Below are 16,716 nucleotides of genomic sequence, written 5' to 3'. Positions count from 1 at the left end.
GTTGGCATAGTTTCATTTATAACTTTCATCATATTTTGTGCTATTTGTTCCATCTGTTTTGTATTTCCTCGTGTCTTCTTTTTTGTTTCTTTTTTTCCTAATTCCTTTCATATTCATGGTTATTCTATTGCTCTTGAAATATATATTTTATGTGAATACATTTGTGAATTGACAATACTTTATTAACAATGAAATATACCATTTCACTTTTTTTACTACAGTTGTTGCTGCTAAGAAATTAGCTGTCAGAGCAACTGTGCTTCTTGAAGGAAATACTCTGTAAATCAAGTGAGGACCTGCTTATGCTTTTAGCTTCTTGTGGGCTTTCCCTCCTGCAACCTGCACTCCCAGCTGCAAATACATCCCCAATGCCCTCCTCAGATCAGTGGGGTAGCAGGGAGATGGGGGAGTTATTGTTCACATCTTTTATACTTAGTTGTAGCCACTGGGGGCTCCTACCTTAAATTGGGTCTGGATAGGGGATTCTTCACTTGACTATTTTTATTTTTAAAAACCAACTGGACCTACACATAGCACCACACACCAAAGATAATTACAAATAGATTAAAGCTCTAAATGGGAAAAGAAAAAATAAGACTTTCAGAACAAAATGTAATAGACTCTCTTAGTGATGTTGGAGGAGAGAACCATTTCATAAGATACAAAAAGCACAAATCATAAAGGAATAGATAAACTGAGCTACACAGAGCATGGTGGCATGCATAACTACAATCTCAGCTACTTGGGAAGCTGAGACAGAAGGATTGCTTGAGCCCAGGAGTTCAAGACCAGCCTGGGCAACATAGCAAGATTGTATGTGTATACACACATACACACACACACACACACACACACACACACACACAGTCTTATATATACATACTATATATTATATATAAATATATAAAAGTTGCTACATTAAAATTAAGAACTTCTGCCTATCAATAGACACTGTAAAGAAAATGAATAAATGCACATGCACGTGGATACACACATACACACACATATTACAGCAAAGCAAATAGGACAAAATGTTTACTGTTTAATCTAGGTGATGGAAACAAAGGTGATTATTGCAGCTTTCTTTTCTTTTCTAATCTTTGAAACATTTTATTATAATTGGTTGTAGAGGGTTCAGAGTTCCTACAAAGCAACAGGAAAAAAACAAGTTTAAGACTTGACAAGCACTTTTCAAAACAGGAAGCCCAAAAAACGAGCTAAATAGAAAAAGATGGTCATCCTCATTAGTAATCAGGGAAATACATGTTAAAACTACTATAAGAAACCATGGCTGGGCGCAGTGGCTGGCACCTGTAATCCCAACTCTTTGGGAGGCCGAGGGAGGTGGATTCCTAGAGCCTATGAGTTCGAGACCAGCCTGGGTGACATGGTGAAACTCTGTCTCTACAAATACAAAAATTAGCCGGGCATAGTAGTATGCATGTATAGTCCCAGCCACTTGGGAGGCTGAGGCAGGAGGATCACTTGATCCCAGAGGCGGAGGTTGCAGGGAGCCAGGGTGACAGAGTGAAATCCTCTCTCAAAAAATAAAAAATAAACCACTTTAATGTCCACCAGATTGACAAAAATTTTGTTTGCCTATGTCAAATGTTTGAGATGATATGGGTTAATGAGTACTTCCATACCCTGCTGGTGGGAGTATAAATTGATACACACAGAGCCCAGAAATAAGTAGACCAACAGAACCAAATCGAGCCCAAAAAGAGACATGTCAATTGATGTGACAGGTGACACTGCAGAGCAGGGGAGAGAAGACACACTTTCACTCAGTGATGTGGGGAAACTGTGTGTGTGTGTGTGTGTGTGTGTGTGTGTGTACTCACGCATGTGCACTGAGGCATATTTCAACAACACCCTACACAGTGGTCCAAATGAACTATAGTTTACACAATCAGCATGTAAACTAACCTAGCTTTAAAAGCAAAAGAATTAAGTCTCAAAAGAATGTGGCGTCATTCCATTTATATAGAGTTCAGCATTAAGAACCAATCAATTTACTGTTTAGCTAAATAATATTTCATGGTGTATATATGCCACATTTTCTGTATCCATTCATCCACTGATGGACACCTAGGTTGATTCCATATCTTAGCTAAGAGATTAACAACCAGAATATGTGGACAAAGAAAATGTAGTACATATACATCATAAAAAACTATGCAGCCATAAAAAATTATAAAATCATGTTCTTTGCAACAACATGGATGCAGCTGGAAGCCATTATCCTAAACAAATTAAAGCAGGTACAGAAAACCAAATACCATGTGTTCTCACTTATAAGTGAGAACTAACATTGGGTACACATGGACAGAAAGAAGGAAACAACAGACACTGGAGACTTCTAGAGGGGAGAAGGTGGACAGGGAATAAGGGCTGAAAAACTACCTACTGGATACTATGCTCACTACCTGGGTGACAGGATCAGTCATAACCCCAAACTACAGCATCACGCAATATACCCATATAACAAACCTGCACATGTACCCCCTAAATCTAAAATAAAAGTTGAAATTTTAAAAAATAACCAGAATATATAAGGACTTCAACTCGATAGCAAAAAAAACAAATAACCCAATTTGAAAATGGACAAAAGATCTGAATAGACATTTCTCAAAAGAAGATATAAAAATTGCTAGCAGGTACATGACCAAAGGCCCAACAACACTAATCATCAGGGAAATGCAAATGAAAACCACAATAAGATACCATCTCACCCCAATTAAAATGGCGATTATCAAAAAGACAACAGATGACAGCAAGGATTTGAAGAAAGGACAACTCTTCTATACCGTTGGTGGGAATGTAAATTAGTACAGCCATTATAGAAAACAGTAAGGAGTTTCCTCAAAAAAAAAAAAAAAAAAAAAAAAAAAAAAAAAAAAAAAAAAAAAAAAAAACTAAAAATAGAGCTACCATATGATCCAGCAGTCCCACTGCTGGGTACATATGCTAAAGAAAGAAAACCAGTATATCAAAGAGACAACTGCACTCCTGTACTCCCATGCTTATCACAGCACTATTCACAATAATGACTTTTACACTGTCAACAGGATCCCTAGAAGCCTTCTCTCTCCCTTGAGTTCCTATATTTTGTTCTTTTGCATTTATGTGTTTGACATATTCCACTTTATATTTTTATTTTCGCTCCCACAAGAGGTGAGGTCTGTGTGTGAATAGGAATTTTTTCATCTGTGTGCCTCTAAGTGCACCTAGCTTGAAGCTTTGAATGTTAAACCCAAACATGTCTTTTGATGATAGCTGAGAATGACTTAATTCTCATATTACTGACAAAGTACCATTGATAATATACATTATATCCCATAATGACAAATGACTAGGTATTCAAACCTACAGACTGGGAAGAGTTCAAACTTTTCTTCTGGATCATAGGGGAAAACCTCGGGGAGTTTTTCTACACTTGGAACATGATTCTGTTACCATATAAAGTAGGAAGCAATGAACTCAAAAGAAAGATGTTTATCGTGATATATCTTTTTCATTCCTGAAGGAATGTTTTCACCCTATGGCTTTGCCTTGGGTGAAACAATGTCAAATGATTTAACGCAAACAGAAAATGCCAACCTTTTAGGTTGGTTTCTAACTGCTTTACACAGTTACACGTGGGAGCTACATATAGATGAGCTGGTTGGTTGACCAGCTGGCTGGCTTTCAGCTATTAACAATTGCTTAAGAAATGATGGGAATAAACTAAAAAATCACATCACATAATAAATACTACTTAATGTTAAAATCAATGGATACTAGAAGCTTCCCTGTTTCTAAATCTCAAAATGGCGATCTGACAAGATAATCATGGGTTGTCTCAGGCTCACAGAAAATTCGCTGCATACACCTTGCTTACTAAACTGGTGTATCAATAACTTTAAAGGAGGGTAATTAAGAATATGCTATTGAATGCTAGTTACATTGTTTATATGAGCTATCATTCCTTTAAAAAGCAAGACATTTAAACAAGTGAAAGAGAAAGCTAGATCATTTTTACACTTGCTCCACTGTAGGTCACTTGCTCATGGTGGGTTGTCGGGATTATTTAAATTCAGGAGCAATACTCGGTTGACAAGCTCCTGCACTGCTGCAGGCTACAATCCTCATACAGTGCCTGAAGGGTTATTACAATTGACAGCATCTACAGAGGACAACAAAGGAGACTTACCCCTTCCCGAAGGCACCTCGTTAGCACTGTGTATGCAGCCAAGGGAACAGCCCAGCACTCTCTAGGGTTCTTTTTTTTTTCTTCCTAAAATGAAGTGGGAAAAAAAAAGGCAATGAAGCTAACAGCACAAAAGATATTAACCCATTCAAGCAAATGGCACAGCTCCAAGTATACAAACTATCTAAAACTTAATAGTCTATTTAAAGTATTACTTACTACCTGATGATAACGACTAGATCAAGGATCTTTTACTGCATTGTACATACAAGATATTTATTCTACTTCTCATTGCATTATATATGATGTGGGTAAGATCCCATCATTAGAAGTTAGATTTTAAAAATTGAGAAATGACAATATGATCCAATATGATCTGACAGATAAATCAATCTAATGATAATTGTAGATGATAATACAGATACAACTATCTTAAAAGTATTACATTATCTGGAATGATTTCAAAGCATAGAAAACACAAGTTTGAGTAATATCTCAGGATAATTCACAAGCACAAGTAAAAGGTATTATGTTACCTAGTAAGACAAGGAGCTAAATAAAATGAGCAAATGAGTGGGTACACTGATTTTAATGACATGAGCAATAATTCTCTCCCAGAAGATTAACCAAATTAGTGTAATAACCACAAGCACACTCCTGCAACCTATCAAATACAATCAGAAAATAAATCAGGTACCACACAGAAAGATGAAAAAAATTAATTTTTTAAAGCACAAAAAATTAAGTTCTACTTACAGAACATACTCAAGATTGTCCAAATGACAGAATTAGTACATTATTAATTTACTTCAGCTACTATGAAAAACAGTTTGGAGACATCTCAAAGAACTAAAAGTAGAACTACCATTTGAACCAACAATCCCATTACTGGTTATATACCCAAAGGAAAATACATCATTCTACCAAAAACACACACACACTCATATGTTCATCATAGCACTATTCACAAGAGCAAAAACATGGAATCAACTTAGGTGCCCATCAACAGTGAACTGGATAAAGAAAATGTTGTATATATCCACCATGAAATACTACTACAGCAACATGGATGCAGCTGGAGGCCATTATCCTAAGCAAATTGAAGCAAGAACAGAAAATCAAATACCATGTGTTCTCACTTGTGAGAACTAAACATGGATACACATAGACAGAAGATAGGAACAAAAGACACTAGGGACTACTACAAGTGGGGAGGGTGGGACAGGAGTATGAGCTGAAAAACTGCATACTGACTACTATGTTCACTACCTGGGAGGTAGGATCAGTCATACTCCAAACCTCAGCATCATCCAATCTACTCATGTAACAAACCTACACATGTACCCCCTAAATCTAAAATAAAGTTGAAATTTTTAAAAAAGAATTAGTACGTTACTAATCCAAAAGTATTTTATACCCATGAGAAGAATCACAACCCATTAAAACCATACCCTTACTTGATTATAGAATTCCACATATGGTTATACCCTGGACATTATGATCAGGAGCTGCTCCAACTCAAAAATCACTAATTCACACTAAATTTAACTTGCAAACACAACTTTCTTTACTTCCCTTATTCTTCCCTTATTTAAAATGCCCACCACAACCCTTAACACCAGTGGATTCTGTGCCCTCTCCCTTGGCCCCTCTTCTTTGCTTCAACAGATCACCTACTTCACTTCCAGCCACTTAGAATCCCTGGCCCATCATTTAATCACTCCTGCCCAAAACCTGAACTATCAGTCTCTTTAGTTGTCCCTTTCCTCTTGTTTGGGAAACCTCAACCTCTGAGAAAGCCAGCTGCTTGTTTTCTCTAAGTCTGCTCTCAGACAACTGGGCCCTTAGAGAAGGTGGCACCAGAAAGCACAGAGTCCATTACTTATTTGGGATCAGCATCCTCAAGGGACCTTCAACATCCATCTCCATTTCTCTTATCACCACTCTCCCTGAAAAGGCTATTTTAAACCTATGACACTCCCACCACTTCACCTACTTTCCTCCTTCACAGATAAAGAGAATGGAAGTTCTGAGAAAGGAAAGACAAACTTTCCTCCACATAAAGCCATCTGCTACTTCTGCCCAATGGTTATAACAAGACAGGCTCCTCCATTCCTCTCCCTCCACTTGGGCTCAGGATCCCATTCCCATCCTGCCTTCTTCAGGGTCATTAGCTAATAGAGTATCCCTTATTGCTCCTAAATTTTCAACATCTTATCCCCTCTGGTCTTTCCTGTTTCCACCTGAATAGGGTCACGGTCTCTCATTTTGAAAACAAGACCTTCCTCATCCCTTGGCCCCTTTTCACAACTATCCTCACTTTACACTGACTTTCTCAGTTTCCTCACCTTCCACTAACTACTCACCCACTCCAATATGACTTCTTCTACCTCCCTGATTCCAGGGAAAATAAATAAATATATAAAAAGCTCTTAGAGTTACCAGTGACTTTCATGTCATTAACTCCAACAGATCCCTCTTAGTCCTTTAAATTGGGCCTTAAACTACATTCAGCCCTACTGACTTTCCCTTTCCTGAAATACCCACTTCTCTCTCCTAATTTTGCTCCTGCGTTGCTTACTCTCATCCAGGCTCCCAGAATCCTGTTTTCAGTCTCCACTCTACTCTCCACATTTAAACCAGAATTATCTTTTTGGCATGCAAATCAACTGACATAATTACCCTTCTTAAAAGTCTTTAATGAGTTCCCCTTGCTCTTCGGATCAAGACCAAGACATCGGACTGGCAAGGCGCCCTTCGTGATCATGTCCCTGCCAATCTCTCCAACCCTGCCTCCTCCCTCACTTCTCTCCTGTCCCACTGGCCTTGGTGCAGTTCATGGATGAAAAAAGCACCTACTGTGCACCAGAAATTCTTCTTAATAATGGCCGTAAACCATAATGAGGCAGATACATTTTCTTCCTTAATAGTGCTTAGTGGAAGACTGAGATTTTTTTTGTGTCATTTTGTTTTTGTTGTTTTTTGTTTTTTTGTTGTTTGTTTCATTTTGTTTTTGATACCAAGTTTCGCTCTTGTTGCCCAGGCTGGAGTGCAGTGGCATGATCTCAGCTCACTGCAACCTCCGCCTCCTAAGTTCAAGCAATTTTCCTGCCTCAACCTCCCAAGTAGCTGGGATTACAGGCCTGAGCCACCACACCCAGTTAATTTTTTGTAGTTTTAGTAGAGACAGCGTTTCGCCATGTTGGCCAGGCTGGTCTCGAACTCCTGAGCTCAGGTGATGCACACGCTTCGGCCTCCCAAAGTGCTGGGATTATAGGCATGAGCCATCATGCCCGGCTGAAATTTTTTTTTTTTTTTTTTTTTTTTTGAGACAGAGTCTCACTCTGTCGCCCAGGCTGGAGTGCAGTGGCAACATCTCGGCTCACTGCAAGCTCCACCTCTCAGGTTCACACCATTCTCCTGCCTCAGCCTCCAAAGTAGCTGGGACTACAGGCACCCACCACCATGCCCGGCTAATTTTTTTGTATTTTTAGAAGAGACAGGTTTTCACCGTGTTAGCCAGGATGGTCTCGATCTCCCGACTTCATGATCTGCCCGCCTCAGCCTCCAAAAGTGCTGGGATTAGAGGCGTGAGCCACCACGCCCAGCTGAGATTTTTTTTTTTAAAGAAGTAAACAAAATAAGTAACTCAAGATAATGACGAGTGCTATAAAGAAAAACAGCAGAGTAAGAGGTTGCAGAAAGACTGTAGACAGACTGGCTCCATCTCAGATCACTCATAGACAGGGAAAGGCTTTCTGAAGGGACTTCTGAGCAGAGAGAAAATATAAACATCTCAGAAGAAAATACTAGAAGCAGGAGAAACAGCAAATGTCAATATAGTGAAGCAGTAGCATGGCATAGTCGGTTTAAGGAACTGTGGGGAGGTCAGTATAGCTGGAAGGAATAAGTAGGAAGGTAGTGAGGAATTAGGTCAGATAGGTTCTGAAGAGCCAGCCCATGAGGCCCTAGAAGGTAATTAGAGAGACTTTGGCTGTGACAATGAGCAAGGCAAGAAGAAAGAAATTATGGGACAAAACAAAAAAGAAAAAATAAGAATACCTGAACTCGGGGTGATAGGTATCCTTGACAAAAGCAAGAAAAACACATAAACTGAAAATGTGTTGCCTTATAATATCCTCTGCAGAATCACAGTCTGGTCTTCTGTCTGTAAGCCTGAAACCTTAGGGTGTTACTAGACAGCCAACAAGACTTAGGTTGTTGTATTATATGTACTATATATAATCACTTCAGCTCAGTCCCAACAGGTTAGCACTGACCTGAGATTTTAACACTTATTATAGTCAAACTGACAATTCCACAAAGCCCTCATGTCCTGAAAAGTTATTTATTTTTGTAGACTCAGGGACTTAACTTCCTTTTCCAATTTGCTGTCAGGAGATGTAGTTAAATGTCATGGCCACATTATCATTCCTTTATTCAAATAGCCTAGCCTGTATTCAATTAAAGTATATACCAAGGGCTGGGCATGGTGGCTCACGCCTCTAATCTCAATACTTTGGAAGACTGAGGCGGGCAGATCACTTGAGGTCAGGAGTTCAAGACCAGTCTGGCCAATGTGGCAAAATGCCATTTCTACTAAAAATACAAAAATTAGCCAGGTGTGGTGGTGCACACTTGAAGTCCAAGCTACTCAGGAGGCTGAAACAGGAGAATCACTTGAACCCAGGAGGTGGGGGTTGCAGTGAGCCGAGATTATGTCATTGCACTCCAGCCTGGGTGAGAGAATGAGACTCTACCTTTAAAAAAAAAAAAAAGGAGGAGCCAAGATGACCAAACAGGAACAGCTCCAGTCTACAACTCTCAGCATGAGCGACGCAGAAGACGGGTGATTTCTGCATTTCTAACTGAGGTACCGGGTTCATCTCACTGGGGAGTGTTGGATAGTAGGTGCAGCACAGTGGGTGCAGTGCACCGAGCATGAGCCAAAGCAGGGTAAGGCATTGCCTCACCCGGGAAGCGCAAGGGGTCAGTGAATTCCCTTTCCTAGTCAAAGAAAGGGGTAACAGATGGCACCTGGAAAATCAGGTCACTCCCACCCTAATACTGTGCTTTTCTAACGTTCTTCGCAAACAGCACACCAGGAGATTATAGCCCACGCCTGACTCAGAGGGTCCAACGCCCGTGGAGCCTCGCTCACTGCTAGCACAGCAGTCTGAGATCAAACTGCAAGGTGTCAGCGACGCTGGGGGTGGGGAGCCCACCATTGCCGAGGCTTGAGTAGGTAAAAAAAGCACACCGGAAGCTCAAACTAGGCGGAGCCCACCGCAGCTCAAGGAGGCCTGCCTGCCTCTGTAGATTCCACCTCTGGGGGCAGGGCATAGCCAAACAAAAGGCAGCAGAAACCTCTGCAGACTTAAATGTCCATGTCTGACAGCTTCGAAGAGACTAGTGGTTCTCCCAGCATGCAGCTGGAGATCTGACAACGGACAGACTACCTCCTCAAGTGGGTCCCTGACCCCCAAGTAGCCTAACTGGGAGGCACCCCCTAGTAGGGGCAGACTGACACCTCACACGGCCAGGTACTCCTCTGAGACAAAACTTCCAGAGGAACGACCAAGCAGCAATATTTGCTGTTCACCAATATCCGCTGTTCTGCAGCCTCCGCTGCTGATACCCAGGCAAACAGGGTCTGAAGTGGACCTCCAGCAAACTCCAACAGACCTGCAGCTGAGGGTCCTGACTGTTAGAAGGAAAACTAACAAACAGAAAGGACATCCACACCAAAACCGCATCTGTACGTCACCATCATCAAAGACCAAAGGTAGATAAAACCACAAAGATGGGAAAAAACAGAGCAGAAAAACTGGAAACTCTAAAGATCAGAGTGACTCTCCTCCTCCAAAGGAACGCAGCTTCTCACTAGCCACGGAACAAAGCTGGATGGAGAATGACTTTGACGAGTTGAGAGAAGAAGGCTTCAGATGATCGAACTACTCTGAGCTAAAGGAGGAAGTTCGAACCCATGGCAAAGAGGTTAAAAACCTTGAAAAAAAATTAGATGAATGGCTAACTAGAATAACCAATGCAAAGAAGTCCTTAAAGGACCTGATGGAGCTGAAAACCATGGCATGATAACTATGTGACATATGCACAAGCCTCAGTAGCCAATTCGATCAACTGGAAGGAAGGGTATCAGTGATGGAAGATCAAATGAACGAAATGAAATGAGAAGTTCAGAGAAAAAAGAACAAAAAGAAACGAACAAAGCCTCCAAGAAATACGGGACTATGTGAAAAGACCAAATCTACGTCTGACTGGTGTACCTGAAAGTGACGGGGAGAATGGAACCAAGTTGGAAAACACTCTGCAGGATATTATCTGAGAGAACTTCCCCAATCTAGCAAGGCAGGCCAACACTGAGATTCAGGAAATACAGAGAATGCCACAAAGATACTCCTCGAGAAGAGCAACTCCAAGACACATAATTGTCAGATTCACCAAAGTTGAAATGAAGGAAAAAATGTTAAGGGCAGCGAGAGAGACAGGTCGGGTTACCCACAAAGGGAAGCCCATCAGACTACCAGCTGATCTCTTGGCAGAAACTCTACATGCCAGAAGAGAGTGGGGGCCAATATTGAACATTCTTAAAGAAAAAAATTTTCAACCCAGAATTTCATATCCAGCCAAACTAAGCTTCATAAGTGAAGGAGAAATAAAATACTTTACAGACAAACAAATGCTGAGAGATTTTGTCACCACCAGGCCTGCCCTACAAGAGCTCCTGAAGGAAGCACTAAACATGGAAAGGAACAACCAGTACCAGCCACTGCAAAAACATGCCAAATTGTAAAGACCATCGAGGCTAGGAAGAAATTGCATCAACTAACGAGCAAAATAACCAGCTAACATCATAATGACAGGATCAAATTCACACATAACAATATTAACCTTAAATGTAAACAAGCTAAATGCTCCAATTAAAAGACACAGACTGGCAAATTGGATCAAGAGTCAAGACCCATCAGTGTGCTGTATTCGGGAAAGTCATCTCACGTGCAGAGACATACATAGGCTCAAAATAAAGGGATGAAGGAAGATCTACCAAGCAAATGGAAAACAAAAAAAGCAGGGGTTGCAATCCCAGTCTCTGATAAAACAGACTTTAAACCAACCAAGATCAAAAGAGACAAAGAAGGCCATTATATAATGGTAAAGGGATCAATTCAACAAGAAGAGCTAACTATTCTAAATATATATGCACCCAATACAGAAGCACCCAGATTCATAAAGCAAGTCCTTAGAGACCTACAAAGAGACTTAGACTCCCACACAATAAATAATGGGAGACTTTAACACCCCACTGTCAACATTAGACAGATCCATGAGACAGAAAGTTAACAAGGATATCCAGCAACTGAACTCAGCTATGCACCAAGCTGACCTCATAGACATCTACAGAACTCTCCACCCCAAATCAACAGAATATACATTCTTTTCAGCACCACACCACACCTATTCCAAAATTGACCACATAGTTGGAAGTAAAGCACTCCTCAGCAAATGTAAAAGAACAGAAATTATAACAAACTGTCTGTCAGACCACAGTGCACTCAAACTAGAACTCAGGATTAAGAAACTCACTCAAAACCGCTCAACTACATGGAAACTGAACAACCTGCTCCTGAATGACTACTAGGTACATAACGAAATGAAGGCAGAAATAAAGATGTTCTTTGAAACCAACGAGAACAAAGACACAACATACCAGAATCTCTGGGACACATTCAAAGCAGTGTGTAGAGGGAAATTTACAGCACTAAATACCCACAAGAGAAAGCAGGAAAGATCTAAAATTGACACACTAACATCACAATTAAAAGAACTAGAGAAGCAAGAGCAAACACATTCAAAAGCTAGCAGAAGGCAAGAAATAACTAAGATCAGAGCAGAACTGAAGGAGATAGAGACACAAAAAACCCTTCAAAAAATCAGTGAATCCAGGAGCTGGTTTTTAGAAAAGATCAACAAAATTGATAGACCGCTAGCAAGACTAATAGAGAAGAATCAAATAGACACAATAAAAAATGATAAAGGAGATATCACCACCGATCCCACAGAAATACAAACTACCATCAGAGAATACTATAAACACCTCTACGCAAATAAACTAGAAAATCTAGAAGAAATGGATAAATTCCTCGACACATACACCCTCCCAAGACTAAACCAGAAAGAAGTTGAATCTCTGAACAGACCAATAACAGGCTCTGAAATTAAGGCAATAATTAATAGTTTACCAACCAAAAAAAGTCCAGGACTAGATGGATTCACAGCCGAAATCTACCAGAGGTACAAGGAGGAGCTGGTACCATTCCTTCTGAAACTATTCCAATCAATAGAAAAAGAGGGAATCCTCCCTAACTCATTTTATGAGGCCAGCATCATCCAGATACCAAAGCCTGGCAGAGATACAACAAGAAAAGAGAATTTTAGACCAATATCCCTGATGAACATCAATGCAAAAATCCTCAATAAAATACTGGCAAACCGAATCCAGCAGCACACATCAAAAAGCTTATCCACCATGATCAAGTGGGCTTCATCCCTGGCATGCAAGGCTGGTTCAACATACACAAATCAATCAACATAATCCAGCATATAAACAGAACCAAAGACAAAAGCCACATGATTATCTCAATAGATGCAGAAAAGGCTTTTGACAAAATTCAACAGCCCTTCATGCTAAAAACTTTCAACAAATTAGGTATTGATGGGACATATCTCAAAATAATAAGAGCTATCTATGACAAACCCACAGCCAATATCATACTGAATGGGCAAAACTGGAAGCATTCCCTTTAAAAACTGGCACAAGACAGGGATGCCCTCTCTCACCACTCCTATTCAACATAATGTTGGAAATTCCAGCTAGGGCAATCAGGCAGGAGAAATAAATAAATAAAGGGTATTCAATTAGGAAAAGAGGAAGTCAGATTGTCCCTGTTTGCAGATGACATGATTGTATATCTAGAAAACCCCATTGTCTCAGCCCAAAATCTGCTTAAGCTGATAGGCAACTTCAGCAAAGTCTCAGGATACAAAATCAATGTGCAAAAATCAGAAGCATTCTTATACACCAATAAGAGACAAATAGAGAGCCAAATCATGAGTGAACTCCCATTCATAATTGCTTCAAAGAGAATAAAATACCTAGGAATACAACTTACAAGGAACATGAAGGACCTCTTCAAGGAGAACTACAAACCACTGCTCAATGAAATAAAAGAGGATACAAGCAAATGGAAGAACATTCCATGCTCATGGGTAGGAAGAATCAATATCGTGAAAATGGCCATACTGCCCAAGGTAATTTATAGATTCAATGCCATCCCCATCAAGCTACCAATGACTTTCTTCACAGAATTGGAAAAAACTACTTTAAAGTTCACATGGAACCAAAAAAGAGCCTTAATAGCCAAGTCAATCCTAAGCCAAAAGCACAAAGCTGGAGGCGTCACGCTACCGAACTTCAAACTATACTACAAGGCTACAGTAACCAAAACAGCATGGTACTGGTACCAAAACAGAGATATAGACAAATGGAACAGAATACAGCCCTCAGAAATAATGCTGCATATCTACAACTATCTGACCTTTGACAAACCTGACAAAAACAAGCAATGGGGAAAGGATTCCCTATTTAATAAATGGTGCTGGGAAAACTGGCGAGCCATATGTAGAAAACTGAAACTGGATCCCTTCCTTACACCTTATACAAAAATTAATTCAAGACGGATTAAAGACTTACATGTTAGACCTAAAGCCATAAAAACCCTAGAAGAAAATCTAGGCAATACCATTCAGGACATAAGCACGGGCAAGGACTTCATGTCTAAAACACCAAAAGCAATGGCAACAAAAGCCAAAATTGACAGATGGGATCTAATTAAACTCAAGAGCTTCTGCACAGCAAAAGAAACTACCATCAGAGTGAACAGGCAACCTACAGAATGGGAGAAAGTTTTTGCAACCTACTCATCTGACAAAGGGCTAATATCCAGAATCTACAATGAACTCAAACAAATTTACAAGAAAAAAACAACCCCATCAAAAAGTGGGCAAATGATGTGAACAGACTCTTCTCAAAAGAAGATATTTATGCAGCCAAAAGACACATGAAAAAATGCTCATCATCACTGGCCATCAGAGAAATGCAAATCAAAACCACAATGAGATAACATCTCACACCAGTTAGAATGGCCATCATTAAAAAGTCAGGAAACAACAGGTGCTGGAGAGGATGTGGAGAAATAAGAATACTTTTACACTGTTGGTGGGAGTGTAAACTAGTTCAACCACTGTGGAAGTCAGTGTGGCGATTCCTCAGGGATCTAGAACTAGAAATACCATTTGACCCAGCCATCCCATTACTGGGTATATACCCAAAGGACTATAAATCATGCTGCTATAAAGACACATGCACACGTATGTTTACTGCGGCACTATTCACAATAGCAAAGACTTGGAACCAACCCAAATGTCCAACAATGATAGACTGGATTAAGAAAATGTGGCACATATACACCATGGAATACTATGCAGCCATGAAAAATGATGAGTTCATGTCCTTTGTAGGGACATAGATGAAGCTGGAAACCATCATTCTCGGCAAACTATCGCAAGGACAAAAAACCAAACACCGCATGTTCTCACTCATAGGTGGGAACTGAACAATGAGAACTCATGGACACAGGAAGGGGAACATCAGACCCCGGGGCCTGTTGTGGGGTGTGGAGAGTGGGGAGGGATAGCATTAGGAAATACACCTAATGTTAAAATGACGAGTTAATGGGTGCAGCACACCGACATGACACATGTATACATGTGACAAACCTGCACGTTGTGCACATGTATCCTAAAACTTAAAGTATAATAATAAAACAAAAGTATATACCAAGGAAAATTATTCTCTAGATCTACTTTTAGATCTAGTAGGTACATGATTCTGTATGATTCTATCTGCATAAGCTTCTAGAAAATGCAAACAAGTCTATATAAAGAAAACAAATCAGTGGTAGTATGGAGACAGGAGGGGATTAAAAAGGGTGCTAAAGAAACTTTTAGAGGTGATAGGTTCATTTTCTGTGTGTAGTGATGGTTTCATAGGTGTATACATAAATATTTATCAAATCGTGATGTTTAAATATGTGTTTATTATATACCAATTATATCTCAAGCAGGGGGCAGGGATGAAAAACTATAGGACCAAAAAAAGAAGAATTAGACTAGACTGTCATTATTGGTAAGACAGCAGACCAGGTACCTGACTACTCTTCTAATGAAAGCAACTGGTTTCATTTTGACATCCTTAAAATGCATCAAAGATCTGACAAAATAATAAAGAATAATTAAGCCAAAAATCAGACAATTGAAAGCATGGGATAAACTGAGCATTGAAGTTTTAGTTTCTCTGTGGGCATACAAAACTTGGTAAGTCTGAGCTTTGATGTCAAGGCCTTGAGGGTCCAAAATAGTGGTAAAGTAGAAATAAATTCTCCAGCCCTATCCCCAAAGAACTGCAAGGAAAAGTACCTTTCACAAAACTTGGCACATAACGTACATCGCACAGGGAATGTTCTGTTTATTATTTTATTTATTTATTTATTTGACAGGGTCTTGCTATGACACCCAGACTACAGTGCAGTGGCATGATCACGGCTCACTGCAGCCTCAACCTCCCAGGCTCGAGCAATCCTCCCACCTCAGCCTCCCAAGTAGCTGGGACTACAGGTGCACACCACTACACACAGCTAATTTTTGCAAGTTTTTTAGACGAGGTTTTACCATGTTGACCAGGGTGGTCTCAAACTCTGGGGCTCAAGAGATCCTCCTGCCTTGGCCTCCAAAAGTACTGGGATGGAAATGTTCTATTACATAAAAAGAAGAGGGAGCAGGGAGCTACAAGTACTGATTGAGAAATATATCTATGTTAATTATTAAGAAATAGCTCCAGTGTACCTATCTCCATATACTAGTCTTTTTTTTTTTTTTTAATGGCTGGTATCATCACTTACCAAAGTATCTTTACCTTGATGGAGCTTACGTTGAAAAATAAAGTTTACATTTTTATTGTTTTATATATATATATATTTTTTTAAACTTTAGGTTCCAGGATACATGTGCAGGACATGCAGGTTACATAGGTGTATGCGTGCCAGAGTGGTTTGCTGTACCTATCAACCCATCATCTAGGTTTTAAGCCCCACACCCATTTGGTAATTATCCTAATGCTCTCCCTCCCCTTGCTCCCCACCCCCTGACAGGCCCCCATGTGTGTTGTTCCCCTCCCTGTGTCCGCATGTTCTCATTGTTCAACTCCCATTTGTGAGTGAGAATATGCAGTGTTAGGTTTTCTGTTCCTGTGTTAGTTTGCTGAGGATGATGGCTTCCAGCTTCATCCATGGCCCTGCAAAGATATGATCTCATTCTTTTTTATTGCTGCATAGTATTCCATGGTGTATATGTGCCAACATTTTCTTTATCCAGTCTATCATTGATGG

At 40.0% G+C, this 16,716-nt stretch overlaps 1 protein-coding gene across 1 annotated transcript in view; it reads right to left on the bottom strand.

Annotated features, from left to right (window-relative positions):
- Positions 1 to 16,716, bottom strand: part of ULK4 (unc-51 like kinase 4) — a 718,037-nt gene that overhangs the window by 564,248 nt on the left and 137,073 nt on the right. Inside the window, exon 19 of the mRNA XM_030812066.1 lies at positions 4,196 to 4,279. Coding sequence (XP_030667926.1) covers positions 4,196 to 4,279 — 84 coding nt within the window. The remainder of the gene's footprint in view (positions 1 to 4,195; positions 4,280 to 16,716) is intronic.

The sequence above is a fragment of the Nomascus leucogenys genome, chromosome 4 (assembly GCF_006542625.1).
Source record: "Nomascus leucogenys isolate Asia chromosome 4, Asia_NLE_v1, whole genome shotgun sequence".
Lineage (NCBI taxonomy): Eukaryota > Metazoa > Chordata > Mammalia > Primates > Hylobatidae > Nomascus > Nomascus leucogenys.
The sequence above is the reverse complement of the archived record's forward strand: the minus strand, read 5'-3'. Positions and strand labels throughout refer to the sequence as shown.